Source organism: Hypomesus nipponensis, chromosome 23, assembly GCF_054491055.1.
Source record: "Hypomesus nipponensis isolate SF chromosome 23, ASM5449105v1, whole genome shotgun sequence".
Taxonomy (NCBI): Eukaryota; Metazoa; Chordata; class Actinopteri; order Osmeriformes; family Osmeridae; genus Hypomesus; species Hypomesus nipponensis.
Window position 1 is genome coordinate 12,842,821 of NC_140383.1, and position 27,951 is coordinate 12,870,771.

At 43.8% G+C, this 27,951-nt stretch overlaps 2 protein-coding genes across 3 annotated transcripts in view; both read left to right on the plus strand.

The window, feature by feature from the left end:
- Nucleotides 1-12,770, plus strand: part of LOC146234295 (aryl hydrocarbon receptor-like) — a 30,954-nt gene extending 18,184 nt beyond the window's left edge. Inside the window, exons 1-10 of one of the 2 annotated variants that reach the window (XM_084688810.1) lie at nt 3,120-3,190; nt 3,365-3,474; nt 4,195-4,284; nt 6,202-6,322; nt 6,676-6,815; nt 7,017-7,219; nt 7,590-7,699; nt 8,008-8,149; nt 8,312-10,019; nt 10,932-12,770. In XM_084688810.1, the coding sequence (XP_084544936.1) occupies nt 3,160-3,190; nt 3,365-3,474; nt 4,195-4,284; nt 6,202-6,322; nt 6,676-6,815; nt 7,017-7,219; nt 7,590-7,699; nt 8,008-8,149; nt 8,312-10,019; nt 10,932-11,036 (2,760 nt within the window). In that variant the 5' untranslated portion in view covers nt 3,120-3,159 and the 3' untranslated portion in view covers nt 11,037-12,770. Of the gene's footprint in view, nt 1-3,119; nt 3,191-3,364; nt 3,475-4,194; nt 4,285-6,201; nt 6,323-6,675; nt 6,816-7,016; nt 7,220-7,589; nt 7,700-8,007; nt 8,150-8,311; nt 10,020-10,931 lie in introns of those variants that run through there. The other variant, XM_084688809.1, reaches the window with a different exon arrangement.
- A 4,082-nt stretch (nt 12,771-16,852) lies between these two features.
- The window catches only part of LOC146234296 (aryl hydrocarbon receptor-like), a 28,998-nt gene continuing 17,899 nt past the window's right edge, over nt 16,853-27,951 (plus strand). The window contains exons 1-2 of the mRNA XM_084688808.1: nt 16,853-17,254; nt 18,454-18,641. Of these exons, the coding sequence (XP_084544934.1) occupies nt 17,214-17,254; nt 18,454-18,641 (229 nt within the window). The 5' untranslated portion in view covers nt 16,853-17,213. The remainder of the gene's footprint in view (nt 17,255-18,453; nt 18,642-27,951) is intronic.

Below are 27,951 nucleotides of genomic sequence, written 5' to 3' on the forward strand. Positions count from 1 at the left end.
GAGCTTGCAAAACTACGTCCGTTACATACCCGTTACATGTGCATACCTCTGTGTATGTGTGTGAGGAAGGGTGGTGGGGTTCATTATTCTTTGGCCAAACCCGCAGACTGGTTGGATTGGAGAGGCAGCTAAACCACATCACACAACAGCCAGGTAGCGTGTGGCCAACATCAATGAAACATTGACTGTCGTCTCCTTCGTGTGCTGCCATCCTTCTGCGGCCGACCAGAGAGCCTCTACGATGCTGACGTGTTCTACTGGCTTCCACTGGCCAGGCTGGTAGAGGGGGCAGTCTTGCCTGGCCAGGCCAAAACAAACAGGCTGGATGAGCACCAGAAGGAGCGCTGGACATGTGCCCTGTGGCTAGCCCACTGCCAGACTGCAGGCAGAGTAACGCTCTGCTCTCCCGCCCATTCTCTGATCCTCGCCTCAGGGAATGCGGTGTGCTGTAAACAGCATGGGATCTTTGTCAAAGAAAAAAAACGCTTGCAACTTAGTGCTGGAGATCACAAGTCCTCGTCTGTAATCCCTTGGCTGGAAGTGTCTGTCTTAACAGGCTCTGTACCTCTCTGTCTTTGTCGCAGGTTCAGGTAGAGACAGCTTAGTCTTTAACTATTATCAGTTGCCCAGAGCAGGGGTGTTGTCCATTATTTCTAAGAAGGAACCACAGAAGAGTAGCCTCTCAAGTACTGGGTGACATCTGCACACTCTGATACACTGTTTTAAACTGAGCACTTCCCTCGAAGCACATCCCGCCTTCAGGTCTTTGAGTTTACATAGTCATTGTTTAGTTTGGGAGACTGAGGTTGGGTAAAGCACATTTTAATTTTTTTACCTTGGAACCTAATTTGAGAAGATGTAGCAGCTGTGAATCTAAACTCATAGAAGGACTCTATGACTCATAGAGGCTATGTTTTGTTCCTGTGGAAAACTTCTCCTGTCAGTGTTTTCTATTGAGTTTCAAATGGCTGCCAGTTCTCTGCCGATCATGTCAAGAAAACCACAGTGGTTCTCTAAACAGACTGAATAGTTTGGAGCAGCTCTGCTTAATTTTCCTCTGAAAGGCTGTCCAGGTGAATGGAGCCAGGGAGTCATTATCTGTAATTCTTTACCACACACACACATACACACACACACACGCACACACACACAGACATGGACAAATAAGACACACCCACACACACACACACACACACACAATCTCACTCCCACACATGAACACACAGCTTGCACATGCATACATATATACAGGACCCATCACCAGGACATATATACCGGACCCAACACCCCGTACACCAACACACACACGCCACACCTACACCAGCATTACATAAACTAACAAGGAAACAACAAGACGTTTAGACGGGGGGAAATTTGTGCTCTGATGGAAAACTGTTGTTCCAGTCTGTGCATACTAAGTGTTCCTGCCTGAACTCAGAAGTGTATGTTAACATAGACAGCAACAATGCCTTGTTAAACTGGTTTTATTTTAAAAGCAAATGCTTTTAAAATTGTGACCTTTCACAATGCACTCTTGAAGGCAGGGTAGGTAATGTTTTCGAGAATACTTTTTTGTCATATTTGCTCAAATAAACTTAACATCTTGATAGAAATCAATAAATCAAATGTTCTACAGTAAAATAAATCCAACATCTATGGCCGTCTCAGGACACAAACAATCATTGCATTCGGACCGATTGCCTGTCTACCTACCTACCTCCCTACAGTAGTCAAGCAGTGTGTTCATGTGTTTTGGGGGAGTGGTTCTGAAGGGCGAGGATGGGATGTATAAGGTTGGATACTTTAAAACTCAAGCCAAAATTGCTAGTTTTACCAGACTTACCTACCCTGCTTATAAAATGGAACATTAAAACTGTTTGTACACATTGTACTTTTCTAATGATGTAACATTCAGTGAATAAGGGAGGAGTGTTAGAACTTTTTTAACCAATCATTGATAGCAACTCAATGAAACTAACGCCTTATGCTATAGAGTTAATGTTCAACAGAATTGTCAGGTTGGTGAGAGTACATTCACAAGTGTTTTGTGTTGTTCAGCTCTTATCTAAATTGTGGTGATGTGGTATAATTAAAATGTAGATTTGTCTTCGATTCCCATAACCGAGCGGCAGGGAAATCACAGGCAATTCTGTCTAGCTGTAATATTAAGTGTTATGAAGCAGGTTACAAAATCTGCATCATTAATATTACAGAGGGAGGAATCTGAAAATCTGGGATCCATCTGTTTCTCGCTAAACCGAAAACATGGTTTTTTTACGCAGGTTATTTTTAATACACAGACTAAACAAGAGTATTCAATAGTGTTGTATGCCTGTGTGTGTGTGTGTGTGTGTGTGTGTATGTGCGCAAGTGTTGAACCAGATGTGTGCAAATGGCATCCAACATTATGTCATTTAGAGGAAGACGAAAAAGTGTTCTCTGTACTGGTCATGATTGATAGAGTTTCATCACCCTTATTTTCATTCAGCCCATCACCGTGGCAGCTCTTCAAACCAGCAGAGAGAGAGCAGAACAGCCTCTGATGACGCAATCCCACACATACCAGTTGTTTTCACTCAGCGTCTCCTGATCCTTGTGTGTTTGGACCTTCATAGGGAAGGAAAGAGGGAGGAGAGGAGAAACAAGGGAGAGGGACTGTTGTATGTTGTGGAATCACATAAGCCCACTTCTTAGTTCTCCCTAATGTCTCACAAAGAGAGAGGGAGGGAGGGAGGGAGGGAGGGAGGGAGGGAGGGAGGGAGGGAGGGAGGGAGGGAGGGAGGGAGGGAGGGAGGGAGGGAGGGAGGGAGGGAGGGAGGGAGGGAGGGAGGGAGGGAGGGAGGGAGGGAGGGAGGGAGGGAGGGAGGGAGGGAGGGAGGGCAGAGTAAAGATAGAGTAGAAGGGAGGGGAGGAAAGATACAGGTAAAAAGGGAGAGAGGATGAAAAAGAGCAGAAGGGATGTCTAGAGAATTAATGATGAGGGTGTATAGGTGGATGGGAGGGTTAGGGGGGATGGGATGGGAGGGTAGGGTTAGGGAGCATGGGTCAGAGGGTTAGGGGGATGGAAGGTGTGTGTGTGTGTGTGTGTGTCGGAGTGAGTTTAGGTGAAGAACAAATTGAGTAGTAAGATAACTGAACTGGACCGAGGAATGGGTTGGGATGTTGAGGAGGAGGAAAGCTGGAGAAGCTGGTATGTTGGTAAAAGCCCACAAACTGTAAACAAACTTTGTGAACGTGGCCACAGGTTCAGGCAGTTTAAACCCCAGAGTCTGTTGTGTGTATTGCTTTTAACTTTGTATGCTGACATGAACCCGTTATCCTCCCTCCCTTCCCTTCCCTTCCCTTCACTTCACTTCATCTGCAGCCACCATGAAGAAAAACTGTGGGATGTTCTCTGGTGGCAGCAGGCTGAGCATGAACGGGCTCAATGGAGTGGACCCGTCCACCTTCTCAGAGGGGGATCTGCTGCTTCAGGTACCTCCCAGGAACACACACTCTGGAGTGCAAAGCAAAACAAGGAGGAACTTTTGTCACAGAACTTATGTATTATGAATAATACCTCATAACTTGTCATAGACAGGTGCTAGGTACAGTACCAAGTCCTTAGAGTTTTTTCTACAGTTTAATCAAGTTGCTGAGAGAAGACAACAAACATTGGTCCTGTGATGGTGAAAAAATACACATTTGCCTGGATGATATAATAACATATCATAATCTATCTCAGTTCGTGGGTGAAATATCTCATTTTACAGATTGACAGACAGACAGACAGATAGCTGCGTAGGTTAGGCATTAGACTTTGTGTATTTGTTGGTTAATCCAGGTGGATTGAGGTAATCCAGCCCTATCCGTTTAGCATGAAATTGTGACAAGTGAAACAGTTTGTCCTGGCATTGTTCGCCAAAGCCTGGTCACGGTTTAAAGCCATTAAAAGAACAGCTCTCCCATGGTGCTGTGCACCATGTTAGCTGATATGCACAGTCTGAGACTGGCATATTTGGGTTTCCTCTCGCATGATTGGCTCTCCTGTTGTGAACACTCACCTGCCAGAGGGATAACCAGATCTAGCAACCCACTAGTATCATAATTTGGCAACCCACTAGCACCATGACCTGGAAACCCACTAGCATCATAAACAGGTGGGTGTGTGTGTGTGTGTGTGGACATGCTTTCACTGTGTGTGTGTATTTCCAGGCTCTGAATGGTTTCGTGCTAGTAGTCTCCGCAGAGGGACATGTGTTCTATTCATCCCCTACCATCCAAGACTACCTGGGCTTCCATCAGGTAAGGACCAGCACCCTCTGTAACTATGTCAACATGTCACATACCAGATCAAACCAGTAAATAGATGCCATCTGCAAATATCCCTGTGGTTATCCCTTATGTATGTGCCTGCTTTGAGCTGATACAGAGACCGGACACTGTTCTATCCAACGTTACATAACTAATCAAACTTGATATTTTGATTCTTGATTAGTCGTCAAGCACGCTCTTTCACTATGCTTCGTATATTCGTAAATATTTCCGCAACAAGTAGGATTTCACTATAGAAACAATAGAGAATCATATGAAACAATGGACGTTTTTCTATCGTCAAACAGTATCGCCCAGCCTTAGTTAAAGGGATGGGTCTATCGCTTCAAGAGAGAGAGAGAGACAGAGAGGTGGTTATAGGGAGAGAGTGGGAGAGCTAGAGACAGAGCCATGGGTAACATTTGTTGTTAATTAGCAGGGACAGGAACAAGGCCCCATCTTTTCTGGAGAGCATAGCCCAGCATAACTTGGTGAGCATCCAAATTCATTCATTATCAAAGCAGCACTTCTGCTGCTCCCCAACCTATTGCTCAACCAAAATAAGCAGGTGTTGAAGGAAATGTCTTGTAGCAAATTTGCAGTTGTGTTTCTCCTTTCTCCCCGTAATTACACAGTCACCAGATTAGAACCGTCTTCTCCACAGACAAAGGGAGATTCCACCATGTTTTACATGGTGTCCTAGTACAGCAGGATCTACCATCAGACATGTGTCTTTTATTAGCCATGCTTACGGTCATTATCTGCACAGCATCTAGACTGTCCCACAAAGACCACAGAACAGGGAGACGAGGCCGGAGGAGACTCTTTGATCTCTTGTCCATGTTGTTGGGTGGACTGTGGAACAGCAGAGCCAACAATGCAAGACCAGAGTCTAACAACAATAGTTTTGTACAATGTACTCCTTAAGTTAAGAAATTATTAAAGTTGAAGTTTGCAGGAATTTTAAACGTAGGTTTACGGAAAGTTTAACTGAGTTTGCAGAACTTTAACAGTTGCAGAACTGGTCTATACTGTAAATCAGGCCCTTTTAGCAGGCCCCATAGGAGCCTGGGAGTAGATAAGTGCTGTTCTTCCCTGTCAATGCCCGCTCAGCGATCCTGCCCAGTCCCTGTGTGTTTGATCTATCTCAGATCTCTCTGAGATCACCGCTAAGACAGATGCCCTGAGGAGATCAATGTCACAAGGCATTGTGTTTTTCACAAAGCTCTCCCTGTGTGTGCACAGGGATTCTTTCGTATGAAGTCTTGAGGAAATATACCTAGTCTCATCTGATTGGGCTTGGCAGAGACTATCCTGTGTCAACTGTATTTTGGCTTTGTGATGTTGCCCTCTGTGTTCCAACGGTATGTCTAAGCTTGTACCATGATTTGCACAGTTATTACAGTTCTCAAGTTGAGACTTCTTGGCAACTAGCAGGCAAACAAAAGGAGGCAAGGCACAACAGGAGTCAGGACCCTCGTCAGTCTTGTGGCTTTAGGGGTTGTTTGCTCAGTAACACACGCTTTTGTAAAACTTCAGAAGTAGAACTTCATCTCAAAGGGGGTGGTCACTGTCTGAAGTCTTTCTTTTGAAGACCCTACCAAATGTATTTCGAGTCAGTCTGTAAGCATTTCAATAGAAGCCACACGCAAAAACACTCATTGTTATTTACATGTACATTTATTCGTTTAGCAGATGCTTTTATCCAAAGCGACGGACAAATAGAGCTTTTAGTAAGTGATGTATAATCAAGGACTCGAAGTTCTAACAATGTGACAGTGGTTGATGCCAAGGACCAGTCTGTTTACAAGACACAGTGCAACAACATCTCGTCTCAAAAACATCTTTGTTATGAGGGCTAAGCAGTGATTGGGTGTGTTTGTTCTGTTGCCCTGTGTCTCCCTGCAGTCTGATGTCATCCACCAGAGTGTGTTTGAGCTCATCCACACAGACGACAGGGCCTTGTTCAGACGGCAGCTCCACTTTTCCCTCAACCCCAACCCCTTCAGCGCTGACCAGGGGGGAGACAGTGAGTGATCTGACAAAACCTACATTATTAAGAAAGGTTGAGAGACTGTTTCTGGACATTTCTGTCATAAAAACAGACAAATCCTTACTTTATTCATTTCCATCTATCATGTGGTTAAGTTTGCATGAATACTGAACACATTCACTCATTTAACAGGCACTTTTATCTAAAGTGGCATACAAAAGTACATAAATCAGTTTGGGATTTATTTATGATGTATAAGTAATACAGTAGTTAGTGGCACAGAACAGTCTGTGTTTACAAGACACAGCACAAGACAAAAAAAAGCTTCCCATGGTTAAATCCAGGGGAGGTTACTGATGAAACACTCCTCTCCCTCCTGTCATGTTTAGGTATGCAGCATAGCAGTGATATCACCAGGAACCTTGTGAATTACAACCCAGATGAACTTCCCCCAGAGAACTCCTCCTTCCTGGAGAGAAGCTTTGTCTGTCGTTTCCGCTGCCTCCTGGACAACTCCTCTGGATTCCTGGTAGGTGGGAGGGAGAGCCTGGATGGTAATCAAGCAAACATGGTCCCCGTAAAAGTGAAATAGAGAAAATCCTACATTCCCTTGGCCAGTTGTTCTCAGGGCCCGTCTCCTGACTGTCTCTTTCTGAGGTGGGTGGCGGTGGAACATCACATCCGGATCTCACCCCATTTGAACACGTTCATATCTCTCTCTGCCATCCAGGCTCTGAACTTCCAGGGGAGGCTGAAGTACCTGCACGGCCAGAGCGTCATGGGAGAGGACGGGAGCCGTGCCCCGCCCCAGCTGGCCATGTTCACCATCGCCACACCCGTCCAGACCCCCTCCATCCTGGAGATTAGGTCCAAAACGCTCATCTTCCAGACCAAGCACAAGCTGGACTTCACCCCCATGGGCATCGACACCAGGTGACCCTATAAACCCTGAGCTGTGGGGTGAAGTGAGGGCCGAGGATGTCACCGAAGAGGCGCCAAAATAATCGAATCAAAATGAGAGCGAGTCAAACTCCTCCACGAATCGTGCTCAGATCACCTCCTGAGGTTGTCTAAATATGATTAGCCTTCGTGGGGTCTGGGTTTGTGTGGAGCATTCGAATAGCGTAAGCGTGAAAGTTCACGTAAAACACCATTGACCCTCTTCTTTTTATGTCAGGCTCTTCAGTAGACAGGGTTGTAGCTTCAATCGAGTCAAAGTTTATTGCGTTTGTATTTATCTCCTTTTTGTCATCAGAGGTTGAAGTGTTCAGTAGTTGTTATCTCCTCTGCTATCTCTCTACAGGGGCAAGGTTGTGCTGGGTTACTCAGAGATAGAGCTCTGCATGAGAGGCTCTGGATACCAGTTCATCCACGCTGCCGACATGATGCACTGTGCTGACAACCACGTTAGAAGTACGTCCCAATACTCCTATTCAAAATACCCTTCCCATTTGTTTAGTACATTCTGTATATGTGCATACATTAGATAAGTACACAAGTAGGGACAAGATTAGTACACTAGTAGGGACAAGATTAATCCAGCTCTAGACCTGTGTCTCCTGTCAAGGCTCAACCCATTCTCACTCTTGTCATGTGTTTTGTTTTATGGATAATACATTTTCCATTTGATCCTTATAAGCTTTATGAGCTTCTGTGATCTACAGTGATTTACTGTGTTGAAGTTAAGAGCAAGATCCTGACACCTGCTGTTCGTTTGACAGTGATTAAGACTGGAGAGAGTGGCCTGACAGTGTTCAGACTGCTGACTAAGACAGGTGGCTGGATATGGGTCCAGGCCAACGCCAAGCTGATCTACAAAGGGGGACGGCCCGACTTCATCATCGCACGTCAGAGAGCGCTCGTGTGAGTATCTCAATAGGAAGCTCCAGATTACATTACATCTATAACTCAACTGTCCCACACTGTAGCACCCCCTCAATATCAATTTCTCTCCCCCCTCTGTGTCCCTCTCTCATCCACTTTCTTCCTCTCTTTCTTTCTCTCTCCGTCTCTCTCATTCCTCAGTAATGCAGAGGGGGAGGAGCATCTCCGCCAAAGGAAGATGCAGCTGCCGTTCAGCTTTGCCACGGGCGAGGCCATCCTGTACGACACGGGCCCCACCCTGGATGCCACTGAGTTCCAGAACAGCGGCATGCCCCCCAAGATCCCCAAGACAGTGGACCCCAAAGAGGTGGACCCCTCGTCCCTGCTCGGCTCTCTGCTGAAGCAGGATGAGTTTTTCTACATCCAGAAAGTGGAGCCCCCTCTCCCTGTGGACCAGGCCTTCATGGACAGCCATGCCCTGGTCAGTGTACCCAGTGACCCCTGGCAGGCCCTGGGGTCCCGGGGGATCAGCACGGAGCCCCTGGGGGTGAAGGAAGACGACGCATCCGTGGCGGCCATGTTTGGTGTCCTGGGGAAAATGGTGCGGGACAGCGGGCTGTGCTCAACGCTGGAGGAGCTGGACCCAGCAGAGCTGATGGACTGGGAGAGCGCCCTCCTGAGGTTGAGCCAGGGCACTGCCAACGGGGACTCCACACCGGAGCTGCATGACATCCTCACGGACGACATCTTCTCCTACATGGAGGAGGTGCTCTTCAAGGAGAACAGGCTCTCCAGCAGCAACCAGGCGGAGCCCTACATGAATGCTTCTAGCCCGGAGAAACTGTCTGAAAACCAGCAGATTCTCTACCCCATGTTGAACGGGTTCAATACCCAGAGTCCCAACAACAGGCCTGCCAGCCTGGCAAGACAAAGTCCTAACCAAGCGTTCATCAGCACCCAGAGACTGACCCACTTTGGTCCGCAGGTCCCTAAACCAGACCTAAACATCCCCACACTCCAGCAGCTGCAGCTTAATGACATTTTCACTCCATCGGTGGAGCTCCCTGGCCTCCCAGAGTCTTCCGGCCAGGGGGGCAGGTTCTGTGCCCAGGAGCTGGTCCAGCCCCTGGGACGCCCCCAGGTCATGCCTGGCCAGGTGTGCTCCGGCCAATCTGACCAGCATGGTTCTCCCAACGACCTGCAGGCCACCATGGTAGCAAACAGACAGCTGCAGAACTCTGGGGGGAACACCAACCTTGTACCCCCCGGTTTGCCTTCCATGATGCATTGCAACGGCTTCACCTCCCCCCTTATTGAATCGAGTGGCCTTAACGTTTCTGCTCCTTTCCCGACAGCCTGCCTCCAAGGAGGTGCCCCATTTCAGTCCACAAAGACCCAGCAGTGGCCCCAGAACCAACAGCAGAAGCTTTCCCAGAACGGCCTCATGCAGGATGGGTACAAACTTCCTCCAGTCTGCCTCAGTCAGCTGTCAGACCCCCAGAGACTGCCCCCTGCAGGCCCCTGGCCCAACAACACCAGTGGATTGTACCACTCTCAACAAGGCGGGGGCTTGGCTCAGGGCCATTCTGCCCCATCAGCTTCATCCAACAGCTGCATGTTTGAGAACTGTTTGCCACCCCTCCAAAACGGAAACCACATAGATGGCACAGTCCAGGACCCCTCTCTGTCTTTGTGCCAGCGGAGGACTGATGCCCCCCAGGACTACAGTCCCCCCCAAGGGTCCTGTTACTTCCAGTGGGGGCACAGTGAACCCGTGGTGGGAACGTCGGCCATCACCCAGGAGAACGCCAGCATCAGTCCCCAGACACACTCCATCGTACCCAGCATGGCGACGGCGGAGGATCTGCTGGCCATGCAGCAGTACCTGAGCATCAACGGCCAGACACAGGTACAGCAGCTTCTATCTTACACCTACACACACCTACATCTCACACCTACACATTCGAAGGGAGGGAGACGTTAACGGCCGAAATATGCTTCTGTGTCTCCGTTTACGGATGGGCGGGCGCACGGATACGGACGGATAGACTGCGTTTATGGTTCTCCGTAGGCTGTGGGTGCTGAAAACAATTCACCGCCAGAAGAGTAGGTGGCACAGCGGTTTTTTGTTTAGACGTCGTTGAGTGTTTATTTACCAAGTTTGCCGAAAAGTCGGAGCAAATTTACAAATTAGTAGTTTCATCAATAAAATACGCACATTTTCAGCAATGACACTGCCCATTTCTTGTCACATTTTCATTCAGATGCTGATTTACATGTACCGTTTAGCTGAAATATGAATTGCAAAAACTTTACAACCAATGGCGATCAAAGGATTCTGTTCGTCCTGCTATCACGGCAACGCCGCCCCCACCCCTGACGCAAGCAGTACTTAATACTGACCAATCACAGCCAAGGGGGTCTCCGTAGCTCTCCGTAGCTCTCCGTAGCTCTCCGTAGTTCTCCGTAGCTCTCCGTAGTTACAATGGATAGTTCAAGAGGTGCACGTCAAGCTCTCCGAGGCCGGACGGAGAGCTTGTAGAGGGCGTTCCACGGAGACAAGGGCGTTCCCATGTGTCCGTTTTTCGAAAAAGGCAGAAGCATATATCGGCCTTAAGCGTGTGGTGAAAATGCTTGTAAATTCTTCACATTTTTGAGAACAGCAATTAACCCAAACATGTTTTTGATGTGTTTGATAGTTGATCATTTCTGTTTTACTCAGTTTATTGCTTGGAACAAGGTCAAACTAAAACAGTAAAAAAAAATATATATATATATACATACAGTTTTGCAGTTTGTTATGCATTTTTCTTTCCACTAGATTCTGAGCCAGACTCTGGACAGCACTGGACTGTTCTCAATGCCCCTGGTAGATGAAAACATGCACTTTACAGACCACAGCCAAACCCACTGCTGCGACATCTAACTAACAGAGGGAGGAGCTGTGGCCAAACGGAGAAGTGATCTTGAATCATACATCAGAGAGGAATTTACACACTTCTGTGATTTTTCTTGGTCATATCTGTTGTATCTTCATTGTTGCCATATTTTTGTGTGTTCATATAATGCTGCAAGATGAAGCCCATATATCTATCAAGTTCTTTATGAGTAAGATTATTAGAAGTATGAAGTATGGATATTCTTATATTTTCTGAGCATGGTTAAACATGACATCATATAGATCGCCAAATTCCCTGTTGTAATATTATGATTAAGCGAGCCAGATTCATTTCGTTTTTAAGTGAGCTTTTTTGTTCAGTTTGTACACTTTCATATGTTCAAATATGGGAAAAGAAAATATTTTATTTTGGTAAATCACACATTTAAGATGTGTATGCAGTGTAAAAAATGTATCTATACTATTGTTTTATTATCTAATGTATACTCTATTTTAACCGGTTTTTATGTCATACAATATGTGTGTGAGTGTGTGTGGATGTGTGTGTGTGTGTGTGTGTGTGTGTGTGTGTGTGTGTGTGTGTGTGTGTAGAACACAAATAATAGCTTATAAAAATTATTTTATAGGAAATAAATATATTTCAGAAAAATATATGCACTGCAGAGTGTGTATAAATACCCAATACACACACCTTACAATGCAAGGCTTGTTACACACTATAATACTGTTGGTATTCAAATATTATAATAACATATTATAATACTGCAATGTTCCGACGTAGTTAATACTACATTAATAGTATTCATTAATTTTGTTTTTGTATAACACCACTGAGCCATATGCCTTATGCTTCTACATCAATAACTTGTGATTTTATTAACAATAACAAGAGATCAAAACACACAGGGCTTGTTGTAATGGCTGTAGGGGAGACTCCGGAAACCCAAATCCTAGGATCGTAACTCTCAAAAGGCCAAATTAATCTACATGTTGAATCGGTCAGAGTTACTTGTGTGTGTTTCCACATAGCATGACACCTCCTTGATTCAGAGGTCCCAAGATGCCTCACGTCAGCACTCTGTCCTTCTCTAGTTGTCCCCAGAGACCTTTGGAGTCACGTCAATATCATAGTTTTCCTCTTGACCTACTTCCTCTCAGTGCTCTTGTAAAAAGGGCAAGACAGGTAGAAGCCACATGGCATAAAGTCAAACTGGGTTCGATCTCTGTGTCGCTTTTATTCAGTCAGCACTCTCAGACTAGGAGAGTCAAAATATTGAATATGACAGCCTTAAAACATTTGCCTTGGTGAAATTTATCTGGCAATTTGATAGACCGTTATTGTGCCTTACAGTCCGCCTGCCCTGCATAAGCAGGATGAAATTACCTGGTGCCACCTTTTGTGAATGCTCTTTTTTCTCTCATCAATGCCGGCAAAGAAAAAGGAGAATGGCGCTCATATTTGCCTTTGCAACTTAGTATTTTGTCTTCACAATATATTGGCATACATTTTTTGTCTGTGTTACAATGTCATTGTGAAAATGTTCTGTTTTTATGTTGTATATTCTTATACCTATTATACAAACTGTATACTACTCTTTGTAAACTATTTGTACCCACATAATCTTATATTATTTAGTATAGTGCACGTGTATTTAGCCACGTATAGGGAATGCCATTTATTGAAGATGGGACCCATGTGTTCCAGTTTTTTTCTTTGAATTGTGAAATTCTTTTTCATATTAAAAAATGAGTCACGCCTAACATCTGTTTGATACAGACTTTGACACGGCAGTTTAGAACGATCATAGTGTATTTAAACCTCACTAACCACAGTGATCTTGGAGAGAATGAGTGGGAACTATCCAAGCTTGAGCTAGTAGGGTGTAATTGATCTATAAGCCACATGGCGGTGTAAATAACAGTGGTCATTAATTACAGCAGTGTTAACAACATGCTGTATAGATACCAATAAATGTAAAGTAAACAACACCACATTTGATTAAAAAGATTGGAGACACTATAGCCTAGAATATCCCTCCAGCTATCAATTATCCACAGATAATAAATCAGCTATTACCCATCAATCATGCTTGGATTAAAGTCAACGTCACAATTACAAACAAATTAGGAGGAATTAGTCATTAAAACTTAACACTGACATGGAAGAAGCAAACCAATTAATGAACGCCACGCTTCAATTACAGACAACTATGAGTATCATGGCAAAACAGCGAAGAGACACATGCGATAGGCTATTGCCGGCTCCACACATTGCATTCATTGTCACCTCTGTTCAATTTTTTGTTATTTTGTTTAATCTGCATCCAAGCTTGACGACTGCCGGCTGTAAGTACACTTCGCCCATAAATCAATGAATGAATCATGTTTTATTCACATTTAGTCATTTTAGCAGACGCTCTTATCCAAAGTGACTTACAGTTAGTACAGGGACATTCCCCCCTAGGCAAGTAGGGTGAAGTGCCTTGCCCAAGGACACAAAGTCATTTGGCACGGCCAGGAATCACGGCCAGGAATCGGTCTGGCAACCTTCAGATTACTAGTCCGATTCCCTAACCGCTCAGCCATCTAACTCCCACTTTATAATGAAGGGATCAGCGCCACCACGGTGACAGAGGGAGGAAACCATATTTGAACGCACATCAAAGCCTGACTGTGCCTTCGGGCTCTGTAGATGAGTAATCCCAGTAAGGGCATAGTTTCGACCTGCACTCTCCAACTTGACCTCCCACATGTTTCTGTTGTCAGACATTGTAGAAAAATACTTGAGGAATGGTGGAGCCTATGGCTGTGGATTAACAAATACACAATCAAGTGTTTCAGCTTCGGAAATAAAGACAGAAAAATCATTTTTGACTGTGACTTTAAGCCACTGTTACCTCAAAACTCAGTTATGAAGTCTCATCCATCACATTTTCCCAGGCTTAAATATATATTCTTGTGGAGCGAAGCCACAGTTCAGAATGCCTGCTCTCAAAACCACAACTCTCCTAGAAGTTTCAAACCCCATTTTTCCAGTACGATTTCCAAAGCAAGCAAGAAGTGGCTGTATAAAAAGTTGGTGAAGGGTTGTCAAGCAAAGAATAGTTTGCGTGCAAACATGATATTACGCACAGCTGATTGTAAGATTGGATTTCTCTGTTTTCTTTCTGCCTTAATCCTTTTTATGTACGCAGAGCACAGTGGTTTGCTTGAGAAGTGGCTCATATTTCCTTTAACCAATCCCCTCGCAGGGAATAAGTGAAACTTAGACAATCAAGAACAGAACTTCAAGTGTGTTATGAGAGGGCGTGTTACATCTTGCTTTTAAACATCCTGGCGAAGTGGCAGAAGTGAAACTGCAGTATCTGTGAAAGTATGTAGAATGTGAGTGGGATCTTGTGTTTGGGAGGTCCGCTGGATATGTGTATTATGTGTATACCATGACTAAATAAAATGCAGTTGCTTAATTTGCTTGATTTGCGCAAACATAAACCATTTTGGAAGCAGCTGACCTTGGAGAGCTTGTGGCGTGCCATAGGGATCCCATTTGTTCTGCTTCATGTAGATATTCACTCATTTAAACACAAAGGGGATTCCTTCACAAAAGAAAGTCTTTCACAAAAGAAGGTATTTAAGGCAACTACAAAACACTATCATAACTGTTCATGTGATCTCCATGTGCTCTTACTTCTATAGGATATTTAGCTCATAGCAACAAGTAGTAATTGCTTGTATGGGTATTGATTGCAAATCACACAAGACATAAACAACAATACACTGACAAGTGATGGTTGTGCATATCTCAACTGATATCAGTTATTCATATCCTAACTGAGTAAACATTTCACTGAGCTCTGATGCCATTGTTGTCACTCTGTAAGCTGTCACCAGGCATGTTTGACAAGGATGGTTCTGGTACTTCTATGCAATGCTCCCTGAATTGAATCGTTGACAACCTTGCAAATAACATTAACTCCTTCATCCCCTCAGGATGCTTTCATGAGCAGTAGAACACCAATCAGCGACCCAGCCACGCCCAAGGACAAGCACCAATTGGAAGCCCAGCCACACCAAGGATCAAGCCCATCAGAGGCCCAGCAATCCTTCAGAAATTAGCTTTATTGTTTCCTCTTGTCAAGTGCATCTTAATAGGCCAGCAGTGAAAGCCTGGCTGTGCATCCATCTCGTGAAACAGGGCCCAGATTCTCCTTTCCGCTGTCCTGGCGAGTGCTGAGCAGGAAAAACTCGACCACAGCTGTGCTGACATCTGACCCATGAGAATGTACGAGGCAAAACAAACACAGAATCTCTCTTAGCCCCCACTCTCCATCACCACCACCATCATCACCCCCACACACTCACACACTCAAACATAGAATCTCTCAGCCCCTACCCATTACCACCACCACCACCCCCCCCCCCCATACACAAACAGACACACACACACAACCCTGCCAGTCTGACTCAAAGGCACAGGAAATTGTGCCATCAATTTAGCTTTGTCTTGTCTTTGAGAGCAAACAAACAAAGAGTAAACAAACCACCCTCTGTCTCCACATTAAGAGATGGGTGAATCAAATGGAATAACCCGCTGTGTCATCGTATTGGGTTGGGTTTGCTTGAAGCTACTGGCAGAACTAATGCATTGGACAATTGTAGTTGGTGTAGTACAACTCTCGCCATTTGCACATAGATTGCCCTTGCAACGACTTTTGCAAGTGTTGAAGAATGCTTTTGAGGCCAGCCAGTTTTTTTGCTAGTAAAAATAACATCACTTAGGACGTGACATTCAAAGCTGAATACACAGATGTCTCGTTCAAACAAGCTGAGTGAAGACAAAGGGAGCACAGCTACTGTGAGGAGGGAGAGATGAGGATGGCCTAGTTTAGTCAGAGTCCTTTCTCTACCGCCTTCTTTCTGCAGGATGTGTAATGCCCCACAATGCCTTGGGGGCTCCTGGTCACATGACCTGCTCGATGTGTGATCATATACCTTCCATTGTCTATGAAGGGAAAACAGTAACGTAGACATTTTTCTTTAGCCTATATCATTTGAACATCAATGCATGTGTTGAACATGCATTGATGCATAATACAATGTATGACATCAATAACAAATTCATAGAGTGCAATGTTAAAAAAGATTTGTGATAGAACAAAGGCAGAAAACAAACAAAATCCACAAACATTACATATTCAAGCATGTCATGAAATGGGTTCACTCATCAATATTTGTAAAACAACTGATTTTGTCTGAAAACAACAGCTGCGTTGGTCAGTGCATCAGAGATACAATGAGACAAACTCATGTGGTTTAATTATTTAAAAGTCTGACCTCTGATCCAAATACAGGGAAGGCCACTTAGGCTCAACATAAACCGCTACTCTATAATCTGTAGGCTGATTGGACGAAAAGGTCCGCTCGGGAGCGCGCAACCGTTGACGTGCCCGCCTGTGTTTCCAGGAGATTTTCGCTTATGCCCTCGTAAACCTCGGTAGTTTAGAAACTTCATGCGCAAGCTCGTCAAAATCTGTACCGGACCTTAATGGGGAAATGCGCGTTCCCGAACCTGACGTGCTAATTGGGAATAGGTAGGGTTAGACTATTTGTTTCAGCAAATTTCAAAACAATATAATGATTTTAACATTATCATATTCTGTATGTACAACATAAAAAGTAGACGGGGCAGCGATGGATTCGCTTTTATTTACCCTAAAAGAAGACTGCGCCGCACACAGCGTCCTGGAATCAGAGGTCTAGATCGTCCGCACGTTTGTTGACAAGTGGGACATTTATTTGGGTTCTAGATTTACGGAGTATGCAATTTGTTTAGGAGCTGAAAGCAATTTCCAATTTTTTAAGGATTTAAAACAACAACTTTCCAGATTTTTATTTAATCATAATTTCATTGGATGAAGTTAGAACTCAACGATACCCGGCCACATGACGATGCTTTCTTGTTTTCTCATCCATCTTTGGATCTGATGATGGAAATATAGTATCAAATATTAACCGTACATTGGTCATTAGAAATACATTTGTTATGTTCGTTTTGATGATTGATGACTTTAGCTCATGTGTTTATCTTATTCGCCTCGAGGATTAGTTTAAGAACATTTATTGTCGGCTGTATGTAGATCTGACGGAGTCGTGCACCAATATTTTTTGGAGGACTTATCAGGCTTGCAAGGGAAAAGCCATATCATGTATGCTGGACGTAAACGGAGAAAACCAGTCCAGAGAGCGTAAGTATCCAACGTTTGTTAACCTTTTTTGTCAGTTCGATGAAGAGACTAAGCCACTTTATTGGAACATTTTCCTAAACATGGCCCAACTCAATCTTCACAAACGCCTTATGTAACTGAAGTCATGTGTAAACGCGCAATACGCTAACGGTTGTCATTGCATTACACTGTTTTGATAGGGTACATAAAAGGTTGATATGTTTTTGTTGAACACCAATGACGAAAACTACTGGTGCTATGAGTATATTTGTTGTTTGAAATGTACAGAACAAGGACAGCGAGGCCTTTAGACTAACAGACGGCAAACGCTTCTCCAACACATTTCAAAATGCTTCTTCAGTAGCCTATAGGCCCTACACCTACTTACAGTAAATCTGGTTATAATTATTGATGTTGCTAAATACTACCAAAATAACCTATTAAATTGACTTTAGTCAGGATCTAATGTCCACATTGCGTGATGGACTGAAGGCCTACATTACAGAATTTCGTTTTTAAATTGTATTTAAAATGCAGCCCATTGCGCATTTTATTTCCAAATACCCAAAGATTATTATTTTTTGGTTATCTATACAATTATTTTTTACTTACTTACTATATCCGCTTTTGCCATACTCCATCAACTCACCCTTTCGGCTTGTTGGATGTGAACCCATATGGTTACCTCTGTACTACGCAAGGGACAAATTTAACCTTCACCTGCTTTTTATTAAAATATATTTATATCTGTCGTTTGCAATTCTGCTTTTTCAAGGCATAGATAAATTGCATTTTTACACAATACATTTACATTTATTTTATTACTGAAATATAGTGATATCTAGCTAAATATATAATCTATAAACAAAATATAAACCTAATTAAGTACCATAATAACTATTCATATTTCGTTTCCGATATAACAATATTAGCAACAATGCTATAATATTATAGTGTACAACATATTAATTATTCGTATACGGCTAATTTTATAAATGGTGCTGTTCAAATGTGTTCAGAACATTGAACATTGTAAGTAGTGCAAGGAGCACGTTATTCCGTGGTTTCAATTCATTATGACAGACATTTTGGAAAATGACTGTGTAGGTGATTTGTTTTACTTGTAATATATAATATTATATATCATTTTAACATATAAAATCGATCCACCAAATATAGAATCACCAAAATAGGAAATTAGATCCCCTGTTCTCTCCCAGGGTGAAGCAGGCCCCTGCTGAAGGAGCCAAATCCAACCCATCCAAACGGCATCGTGATCGTCTGAATGGAGAGCTGGAGAGGCTGGCCAGCCTGCTGCCCTTCCCAGAGGAGGTCACCACCAGCCTGGACAAACTGTCCATTCTCCGCCTCAGTGTCAGCTACCTCCGAGCCAAGAACTTCTTCTCAGGTACAATAGGCCATGTTGCATCAGGGTGCCAGTGTTGCAATGTCTTTATTTGTGTATTGAATAGCAGGTACAAGGCCTTGTTGTTTTAGTCTGCTGTACACCAAGACTGGATACTGATTGATGACTGGTTTACATTGATGTGGCCAGGTCAATCACTTTCTGACCCAATGCACTGCTGGATCAAAGATATTTCATACATGTTGTATTGAAAAATATACAGTTTAAATTCGTAATTCATTTTCTCATGAAACATTTTATATATATATATATATATATATATATGGGTCTTGCATATGAGTCCTGAGCATCACACCTACAGTATCTGAGCTTGTTGGACATCCTATTCCAAAACCATGGGCATTAATATGGAGCTTCTGTAGACCTCAGTTTGTGCATGGGCTTTTTGGTTTCATGGTTTTAGGCTAGAACCCTTAGTTCTAGTGGTGGCAATTTGAATGCTAAGCGTAAAATGTAATTCTTGACAATACTGTGCTTCAGAGTTTGTGCCAACTATTTGGGGAGGGCGCTTTCCTGTTCCAGCTTCATAATACTCCATGTGTGTCCGTATACTGAGCGGTGGGCACAAACTATTGGCCATATAGTGTATTCAGATCTGTGCACAGATTCTAAATTCTAGAATGAGCACAAACTGCTAAAACATGAGCTTTAGTCACAAAATGGCCAAAGTGTCTGAAAGCATCTAACACTGTGCCAAAAGGTCCAGTGTGAGCTCCCAGAGAGCATCCTCTCAACTCTCCTTGGAATCTCTAGTTGTGTATTGCGCAAGTAGGTGGGGCGAGTTGTAGTTGTCCTGCCTTGTCACTGGGGGCACTGTGGAGCTGGGGCTATTTAAGCCTCTTGCTTGTTTATGTTCATATCCCTAGAACTGTTATGAAAATGTCACAACAATAGAGCTCCTTGCTGCCTCTCTCGTGGGCTGTGTTTCCAGACGCCTTCAAAGCACATCCAATCAGCAGGGACATGGAAGGAGCAGCCAGTCAGTCAACAAGCCTGCGTATTATTCCATCCTGGAGAAAGGGACGTCAATATTTCATACAGGCCCACAATGTTGCCTCCATGTGCAGATGAGGCCAGAACACAGTCCTTCATTAAAATGCAGAAGTAGAGAGGGGGAGGGGAGAAGGAGGGTGTTGAGAGTGGGGTGAAGAGGGGCGGGGAAAGCGCAATTGAAATACTTGCATGCAAGAGACTGAGAGTGAAGTCTTCTTCCCTCCTATGTGGGGCCAAAGATGATGTTATTTTAGGCGATGATCTTTAAAGGAGAAAGCTGCAATGCGGGTGTCGGATGCTCTCCAGACATGAATAATTAAGGAAACCCCCCAGAGCATAAAGTATTTATGATATGGAAGCAGAGCAATGTTTGTTTAAGACTTTGGCTTTTTGAAACGATTATTTGAGGGGTAACGGGCAGCATACAGAAAAGGTGATATGGTGGAGTTTGGGGGGAGTTAGCAAGGTGGTACGATGAATAGGAAGCTGAAAGTTCATGACACATTCAGTAAAAACATCCAGGGTGGACATACAGAGCAATAACCAGTACACATTATGTAAAATGGCTGCTTTTGCTCTCAGGGCAGAGAGTGTCAAGACCTTGACCCATCCAGTGAAGGAACAGTTTCATAGCAGACCTTTCAGACTGTCCATCTAAATCACCGTAAATCAAGTAATTCGAAAGCAGCTATGGCAAGACTCACTCTGACATCAGTTATCAACGGCAGTGTCTATATGTGATAAATACACCACATCTTCACACATCTCTGGCTCCTGTCACAAGAGATGTGATTCTGCCCTTCTTCACAAGGTCAAAGGGTAGCGTTCAGGCAAGGCTTCCTGTCTAACTGCATTAGCCTACTTCCTGTTGATAATTAACACGATCGCACACAGGAAGTGGTCTGCTGAGGGCCAATGCTCTCTGAAGACAACATGCCCCTGACTCGGTGACAATCAGTCATTTGTTTGTAAACAGTGTAACTGCTGTTGGGGGTGCTGGGATCAGATGTGCTCTACAAGAACGAGGCCTGTGGATGCTTGCATGAGCTGCACTGCTGTCCATAGACCTGTCTGTATGACAACTCACAGACTGTCCATAGACCTGTCTGTATGACCACTAAAAGCCAGCACCATTAATGTACTGTCCTCTGCGTGTCTGTATCTTAATGTTTCATACAACATACAGTTGAACTAAAATGAACCCATTGGCCAGAGGGGGTTTATTTGAAGCTCCCAATATTTGTTTGATTTTCTCATTCTAGTGTTTATCTGATCAGCATGTCAGGGTTGAACCCAAAAGTGACTGTGTTGTGGCTGTGTGTGTGTAATTAAATGTCTTGTAGAAGTTGAACAAAGCCTGGTAGAGCCTGTTTAATCCCTCTGCCAGTATTATCCAGCCCAGCTGCTTCTCCTTCAGAACCCACTGGCACTCCTCTGCTGCCAACCTAATGAGAATGAGGTGGTGGTGGTGGTGGTGGTGGGGGGGGGTTGGGAACTGAGAGATGAGGTGGAAAAAGAGAGGGGGAGGTTAAGAAAAAGTTGTTAAATTGTAAGACCATTTCTTTATTTGTGCCATTTCAATTGAGAGAAAATGTGTTTCCAGCAGGGCACATTGTTTCTTTGAATTGGATTGTTGATGGCGTACCTCCAACCACTCCAAATTGCATTGATAACGACACAGTAAAGCTTAAGCTGAAAAGCTAAAAATCATCTGTATGTCTTTCATTCTAGAAATAGATTTATAGCTATATTTAGAATTTGTAGATGCTCATCAAGATTCACCTACCCTCTCAGTGCCCTTGTGCACTGTGCATAACCTTTGCTATCCTTAGCAACAATACAACAGGATTATCTGTGCTCCCAATTGAAACAATTGCATGCAGTTCCATGGTGAAGAGATGAGTTTTTTTGCTCTGTCCCTGGATCTGACTCTGAGTTAACAGTCTTGCGTTGGAAAGTCAGTGTTCATGTTGAGTTTGTTTACAGTATTTGTCATCCATATGTGTCAGCTGGCTTTGACTGCAAGGCATTCTGGTAGATTAGTACTCTTGGGTAAAAGATGTCACCACTGGTGACATCATATCTGTGCAAACTTTCTTCACAGCGTGCTTACATATATTAATGCAGAAAGCTTCCATTGGTTGTGTCACTGTCATGACAAATTTACAATGGAGAATCAATTATTTGGTTATTAGTGTAACCTATTTTGAAGCCTAACTTCTTTTTTTCTGGTGTATGTGTGTATTAACGAGTGTATGTCTGTGTGAATATCTATAAATAAGAGTGTACAGCTACTAATATGTCTCAACACTTAAAATTCTGATAATTTTCTTTAATATAGGTATAGTAAAGAGACAGATGAAACACACAAACACAGACGCCTACACACAGCAACACACAATATAGAGAAAACAGCTATTAAACTTGTGTCTAGAGTAGCTGAAAGCTATTCTCCTAGAGACTGGTCTCCAATGTGTTATATTCTTTAGTGTTTCCTCGGTTAATGGATCACTACTGCTGTGATGGCGGTCCCCAGCCGAACAACCAAACACACGTTTCCATCCATTTGCGTTCGCCCTGGGCTGTAGTCTGGGATGTGGGAGGCTTTCATCCCTCTTGGCTGTTTGACGATAAACACAATGAGCTGCACTTGAGAGATGTTTCACTCAGTGTGAATGCAGAAGTTTGGGCAAAAGTGGACAGAAACCTTAAAAGGCCTTTTGACAACAGACACAATCTTCACAATTTCATAAATATGAACTATACTGTACATGACCCGCCCAAAATCCAAGTCATTTAGTGAATCCATTAAGTTAATTTAGTGAATGAGGATCAGGGCATGCCTCTGAGTAGGGAATGGCCCTTTAGGGTTAATTTGGTTACCGTAATAGTGTCAGCACCTGTTTTTTTCTCCTGAGCAGAGAACAGAAGAGCCAGTCTCCAGAGAAGGTAGCTGAGTTAGAATCTAGGAGCTCTCCCCAGCATTCCTCTGCATGGTCCTGGACAGAAACTGTTAAATAGGATTGCTCTTTTTTTTCTCTTCCCGTCAGTGAGGTACAGTAGTATCCAAACCATCCATGCCTTCACAGTCTGGCTGGCCTGGCTGTACATATGTTGAGATTAGAATGGAAAACAATGTGAATGGATTTGTTGGTTGGCTGAGTTGTGGTTGGCATGTAAAAACGGGGATTAAGAAATTAGCCGGGGAGTTAGCAAATTAGCATGCTTTTCTCGTGTCTTTCATCATTCATCATCCACGACAATGAAAGTTACAGAGATAGTGAGATCTCCATTGAGGTTTCTGAGGTATTGTTTTATTACTATTGGCTCTGTGCCAAGGTTTTGACAGATGGAAATGCACACCAAATACACTATCCAAAATGTTCACGAAAAAAGCACAATACAAAATTCAATGTTGGCTCAACATGTTGTATTGTTGAAGAGAGACATGTCATGCAGGTTTAGTGTTACCCAAAGGTTCAAAAGGAAAATAAATGCTCACGAGTGAGAAAAAGATGTCTTAAGATTGTGTTTGGGCACGTTTGGCCTCTTTTACAAGCTTCCTTGTGGCACAAATGCATTATTTAGGTCAATGATGGCTGGAGATGGAGTGAATCCAAATCAGAATGACACAGAGGAGAGGATTTTATTTTTTATTCATTTCCAGAAGGTGGACCATTGTGTCTGTTGTGCATTCACTGGCTCAAACAGCCTTTTGTGAATATAAATACAGATATGTGCTGGTACAGCACATATGTTATGCAACCTTCCAAATATAAAGACATGGATATTGATAATAAATCATGCACAACAGTATGTTTCAAAGGAGACATGCTTGTCTCAATGCATGAAGCCAGTCAGAAAAACGCAGACTGTATGCTTCTGAGGAAGCATACAAATAACACAAGCGTGATAATACATCATAGTAATCAAATATACTCTACCATGGTTTTGAACCCTGTGGAATAGAATCAATTACCCCTCCAAGTACAGTAGGTCTCTCATGTGCTACTACATGCTAATGTACAGTGTGCTGGTGTCACCTGGAGCCCCAGTGTTTACAGCAAGGCCTCAGTTCTATCTGGACCTGGTGTTCAGCGCTTCAGGATGCTCAGAATGGTTACGTAAGCTCCAAGGCAGTTGCCAGAGTCTTGTGACACGTCATGATACTCATCGGCACTGCTCGACCCCAGACGTGTTCACCCTCCATCCCTTCATCTCTCTATCCCTCACCCCTCCCCCCCGCAAATTGGAGGCGGAGTGTCCCTGGGCTAGTGGGTCATCCCTTTGCCCCCTCTCTCTCCTCCTCCCCCCCCCCCAATCCCCTTCCCTTACCCTTGCCCCTCCTTGTCTGTCATGGGGCTCAGGAGCTTTGTGGAATGCAGGCCACCTAAGAGGGGCTAGAACGGTTGGAGGGCTGGAAGGTTGGGGGGATATGGGGGTGTTTGAGCCATGGTAATCGGTAATGACCAATCCCCCTCCTCCCTGTTTCCTTCTGAATAGTCTCTCATAAGCAAATTTGTGACCATGTGATCGAAAGAAGAAAAAAAACCTTGGGAGACAGGAGTGTGTGGGCTGCGTGCTTGGGTCCTGCATTAGCAAATGCTTGTTCATGTTGGGCTTGTGTGTGTGTTGCGTGCATTCATGTGTATGTCAGTGGGTGTGGGGGCGTGTCCATTGCGTGTTAGTGCAGTGTTGAGGGTGAGGGAGTTGAAATGTTCTATATTTACTCCCTGTCAGTCAGAACCAGGGCCATTCACACACTGGTAGAATAATTAACACACAAGCACATGCACAAATGCACATCAATGTGTTCGTACTGTACATTCTGACACGCACATTCTCTCTCTTCCTCTCTTCCTCTCTCTATCTCTCTCTATTTTGAACTATTTTTGTCATTCTGCACACCTCTACCTCATTTTTATTATTATCTCTCTTTTTGTCTCTCCCCCTCTCTGTTGTCCCTCTCTCTTTCTCTCTCCGTTTCTCTCTGTCCCACTATCTATCTCCCTCTCTTCTCTCTCTCCATCTCTCTCCCCTGTCTCTCTGTCTCTCTCTTTCTCTGCTCCCTTTCTTTTTCTTTTTCTCTTTCTTCTCTCTGTCTCCCCCCTATCTCTGTCTCTCTCTCAATCTCTCTCTCTCTCAACATCTCTCCCCCCTCTCTCTCCGGTGTTTGGTACATGCACAGATTCAGAGCAGCATAGAGAGACAGACATGCGCACATCCTGGTTGTAAGCAGCCATGGGTGGGTCTGGGCACAAATCCAAAGAAAACATTTGCGTTGGCCTCGCTTCTCCCCGGGTCTCACCCAATCAATTGTCTTATCTGGGTCATTCGGGCGGGGCTTTTTCACCCATCAGCCAATACAGTGGCAGCTTCTACTGACTTCTAAACAGGGTTTCTGTCGCCATGGCTTCATCACTCCTGGCCCTAATGCGTTTTGTTAATGCCCTCCAAATATAGCTCCCTGTCTTGATTAAGAGGCCTGCTCTCTTTTTGCATATTATTATAGGGACACAGATGAGGTAGAATGCTAACTATCTACTGTGCTGCCTTAGCTCAAACATGTTCACTGCGACAATGGCTTTGACTTGAGCCCATTTGGACTGGAAACAACCAGGATGGTACTTCTGGAGAGAAAAGATAATACTTGATCTCACTTTTATCAAACTATTATCCAATAATTATCAAATTATTACCTATGTGGTAATGTCCCATTCAGATTCTCTAGTATTCGTATTAGGAGTGGGGGAAAAAATAGATTCACATTAAAATCGCAATTCAGTCTTCTAGCAATTCACACGGTTTCACACATTTCTAAACAAAAAAAAATCCCAAAATGTATTATAATTTACATTTATACATTTATAATTTTTTTTTTTTTTTTTTTTTTTGAAAAATTGTGAATCGATTTTAATCTAATCGTGACCCCAAGAATCAATTCAAATCGTGAGGTACTAAAAGATTCCCACCCCTAATTCATATGTGTAGTATGTGTTCCGGATTTACTTAAATTCTCATTTAGCAGACTCTGAGGATCCTTCTCTCATTTAACCTACAATACAAATAGTGGAATAGTAAGTACAGCAGATAATCAACCTAAGTCTGTGTCTGGCAGTATTATTGTTCTGGTTTTGTCTCTCTCACAGAGGCCACAAGTGCCTTTTCGGGTGCACTAGCATGATCCCAGAGTCACATGACATCCGGGTCACATGCTAGGATTGGGCAGGAAACTGAAACGACAGCGTGCACTCAGAACATCCCTGACTAATCCCGTTGTAAATAGCAAGATGGGACAAATTGAAAATAGTCAAACAAGTGGTAAATATTTGCAGTATCTGAAATGTGGGCCTTTTTTTAGATTAAAGAGTGAGGCCAGGCTTGGCAAAGCCCCTTTTGTGATCAGTACTGGGCCAGAGATCACAGTTGACTGAAATGACACGTCAATGAATCTTAGAACGGCATGATGAAGTGTTACCCAGCCCAACCTGACCCAAGGGAATGAGGGATGGAGGGAGGAGTGGATGGAGGGAGGGGAGTATGAAGGGATAGAGGGATGGAGGGGATGTCTTGTGTGGCATTAGCTTCTTTCCTGTCTATGTGAGGTAAGCTGATTGGTGCCTGAGATGTGAATCCCCCTGAAGTGGCTCCAACAGCAGTTTCCGTATTCTGCTCCATGTCAGACCTGAGCACTAAGGGTGAAACACGCTTGAGCACAAACATGCTGACATAAACGCCAGAGCTGTTTCTATCCAAATCCTTACCTTGCCCCCAACCCCCTACCCAACCCACCCCCCCTCACCCAGGCTCTGCTGGCTGTCCCCACCATGATGAACCTTCAGCCTGGCAGAGTTCCGGAGTGCATCGGCCCATTTCACAAGATGTCAGGTTTTCAGGGTCACTGCTTTGTTGTCGGATTTGCTTCATCAAACCCCAGACCTGGCACATGAGGTGGGTGGGGTCAGGGTCCAGGCCACTCCCACTTCTCCTGAAGTTGTGGATTGAAAATACACTGTCTAGTTAACTAGAGCGAAAGAGAGCGCGGGGGAAATTGTAGTACCCTTTTTAATAGTAATATAAATCGAAACATTGCACAACTGCAGATTACAAGTGCATTTAATTGTTATGGTCATCAGGATTTTGCATCACTACTCAGGAGCCTTCAAAGCATACCAACATTTTCTTTTTGCCATACAATCAATGATTAACATTATGATAAAGGATTATAGACTCGGATGAAACTTGAGTTCCAGAACATTAAAAGGAAGGCACGAGAGTGAACAAACATCCATTCTAATCTACAACAAGAAAATGGGAAAAGCTCAAATCAGAGATGAACACAGACAACCCTCTGGAGATGGTACCTTCTCACAAGATGGTACCTTCTCAGAGGTAGGGCTTGTGTAGGGTGAACCCCTAACCCTGTTTTCTGTGGAGCCTGATCACAATTGAGATGTTTTAATTGCTTGCTAGCTGATGGACGAGAGACTTCGTTGTGCTTAGACAAGCATATTTTGTCAAAGCCAAGCTGTTCAAATCAACTCACTGTAAAACCCCCTTTGGGGACTGCCTGGGCTCCATTATTCCATGTGTATGTGGTGGGGACAGGGATGTAAATATTTGATGACATGCATTGCTCTGCTCCTGCCAACTGAAGCCTTGTGAAGCACACCTCCTTTCTGTTCTCTTTCTTTCATTCTTTCTCTTTCTCTCTTTCATTAAGCAGCTCTGCCCCAGCTGAGGCATTAAGCTGAAAGCGTATTATTGGTGAATTTCCTCATATATGGACTCCCCACCGATCTAAAGCAGCTTTAAGCCCCTCGTATCCTCACTGTCTTTCCTGCTGCAGATGATTTTATGTTGTACTTGAGCTACATTCCACTGTATGTCAGAAGGTCACATATTTACTTTTTGTTTGGATGAGACTCCAGTGGAAACAATAGTAGCAGAGTCAACTCAAACATTAACCAGATTTTCAAACGATGGCCATTTTGAGAGACTGTCCAGTCAAAATATTAAACTTTGATTCGTGTGAGTTATCTTTCATCCACAAGTTCAGCAGTGAAAAAAGTGACGGAGGGGGGAACTTCACCAGTGTTCCACAGAGTGCATATACAGTATATATACATGTATTTCCTTACGGATGAGTTTATGAGCCCATGTGAAAGACAGCAAAATGTGCAAAATGTGTCAATTGTAGTCTAGCTGGTAGTTCACAAGCCTTTGGGCCCATTGGATTGTTCACATTCAGCTATCCTGCTGTTGTGCTGAGGTTCTGTGATTAGGCTGACCACTTGTC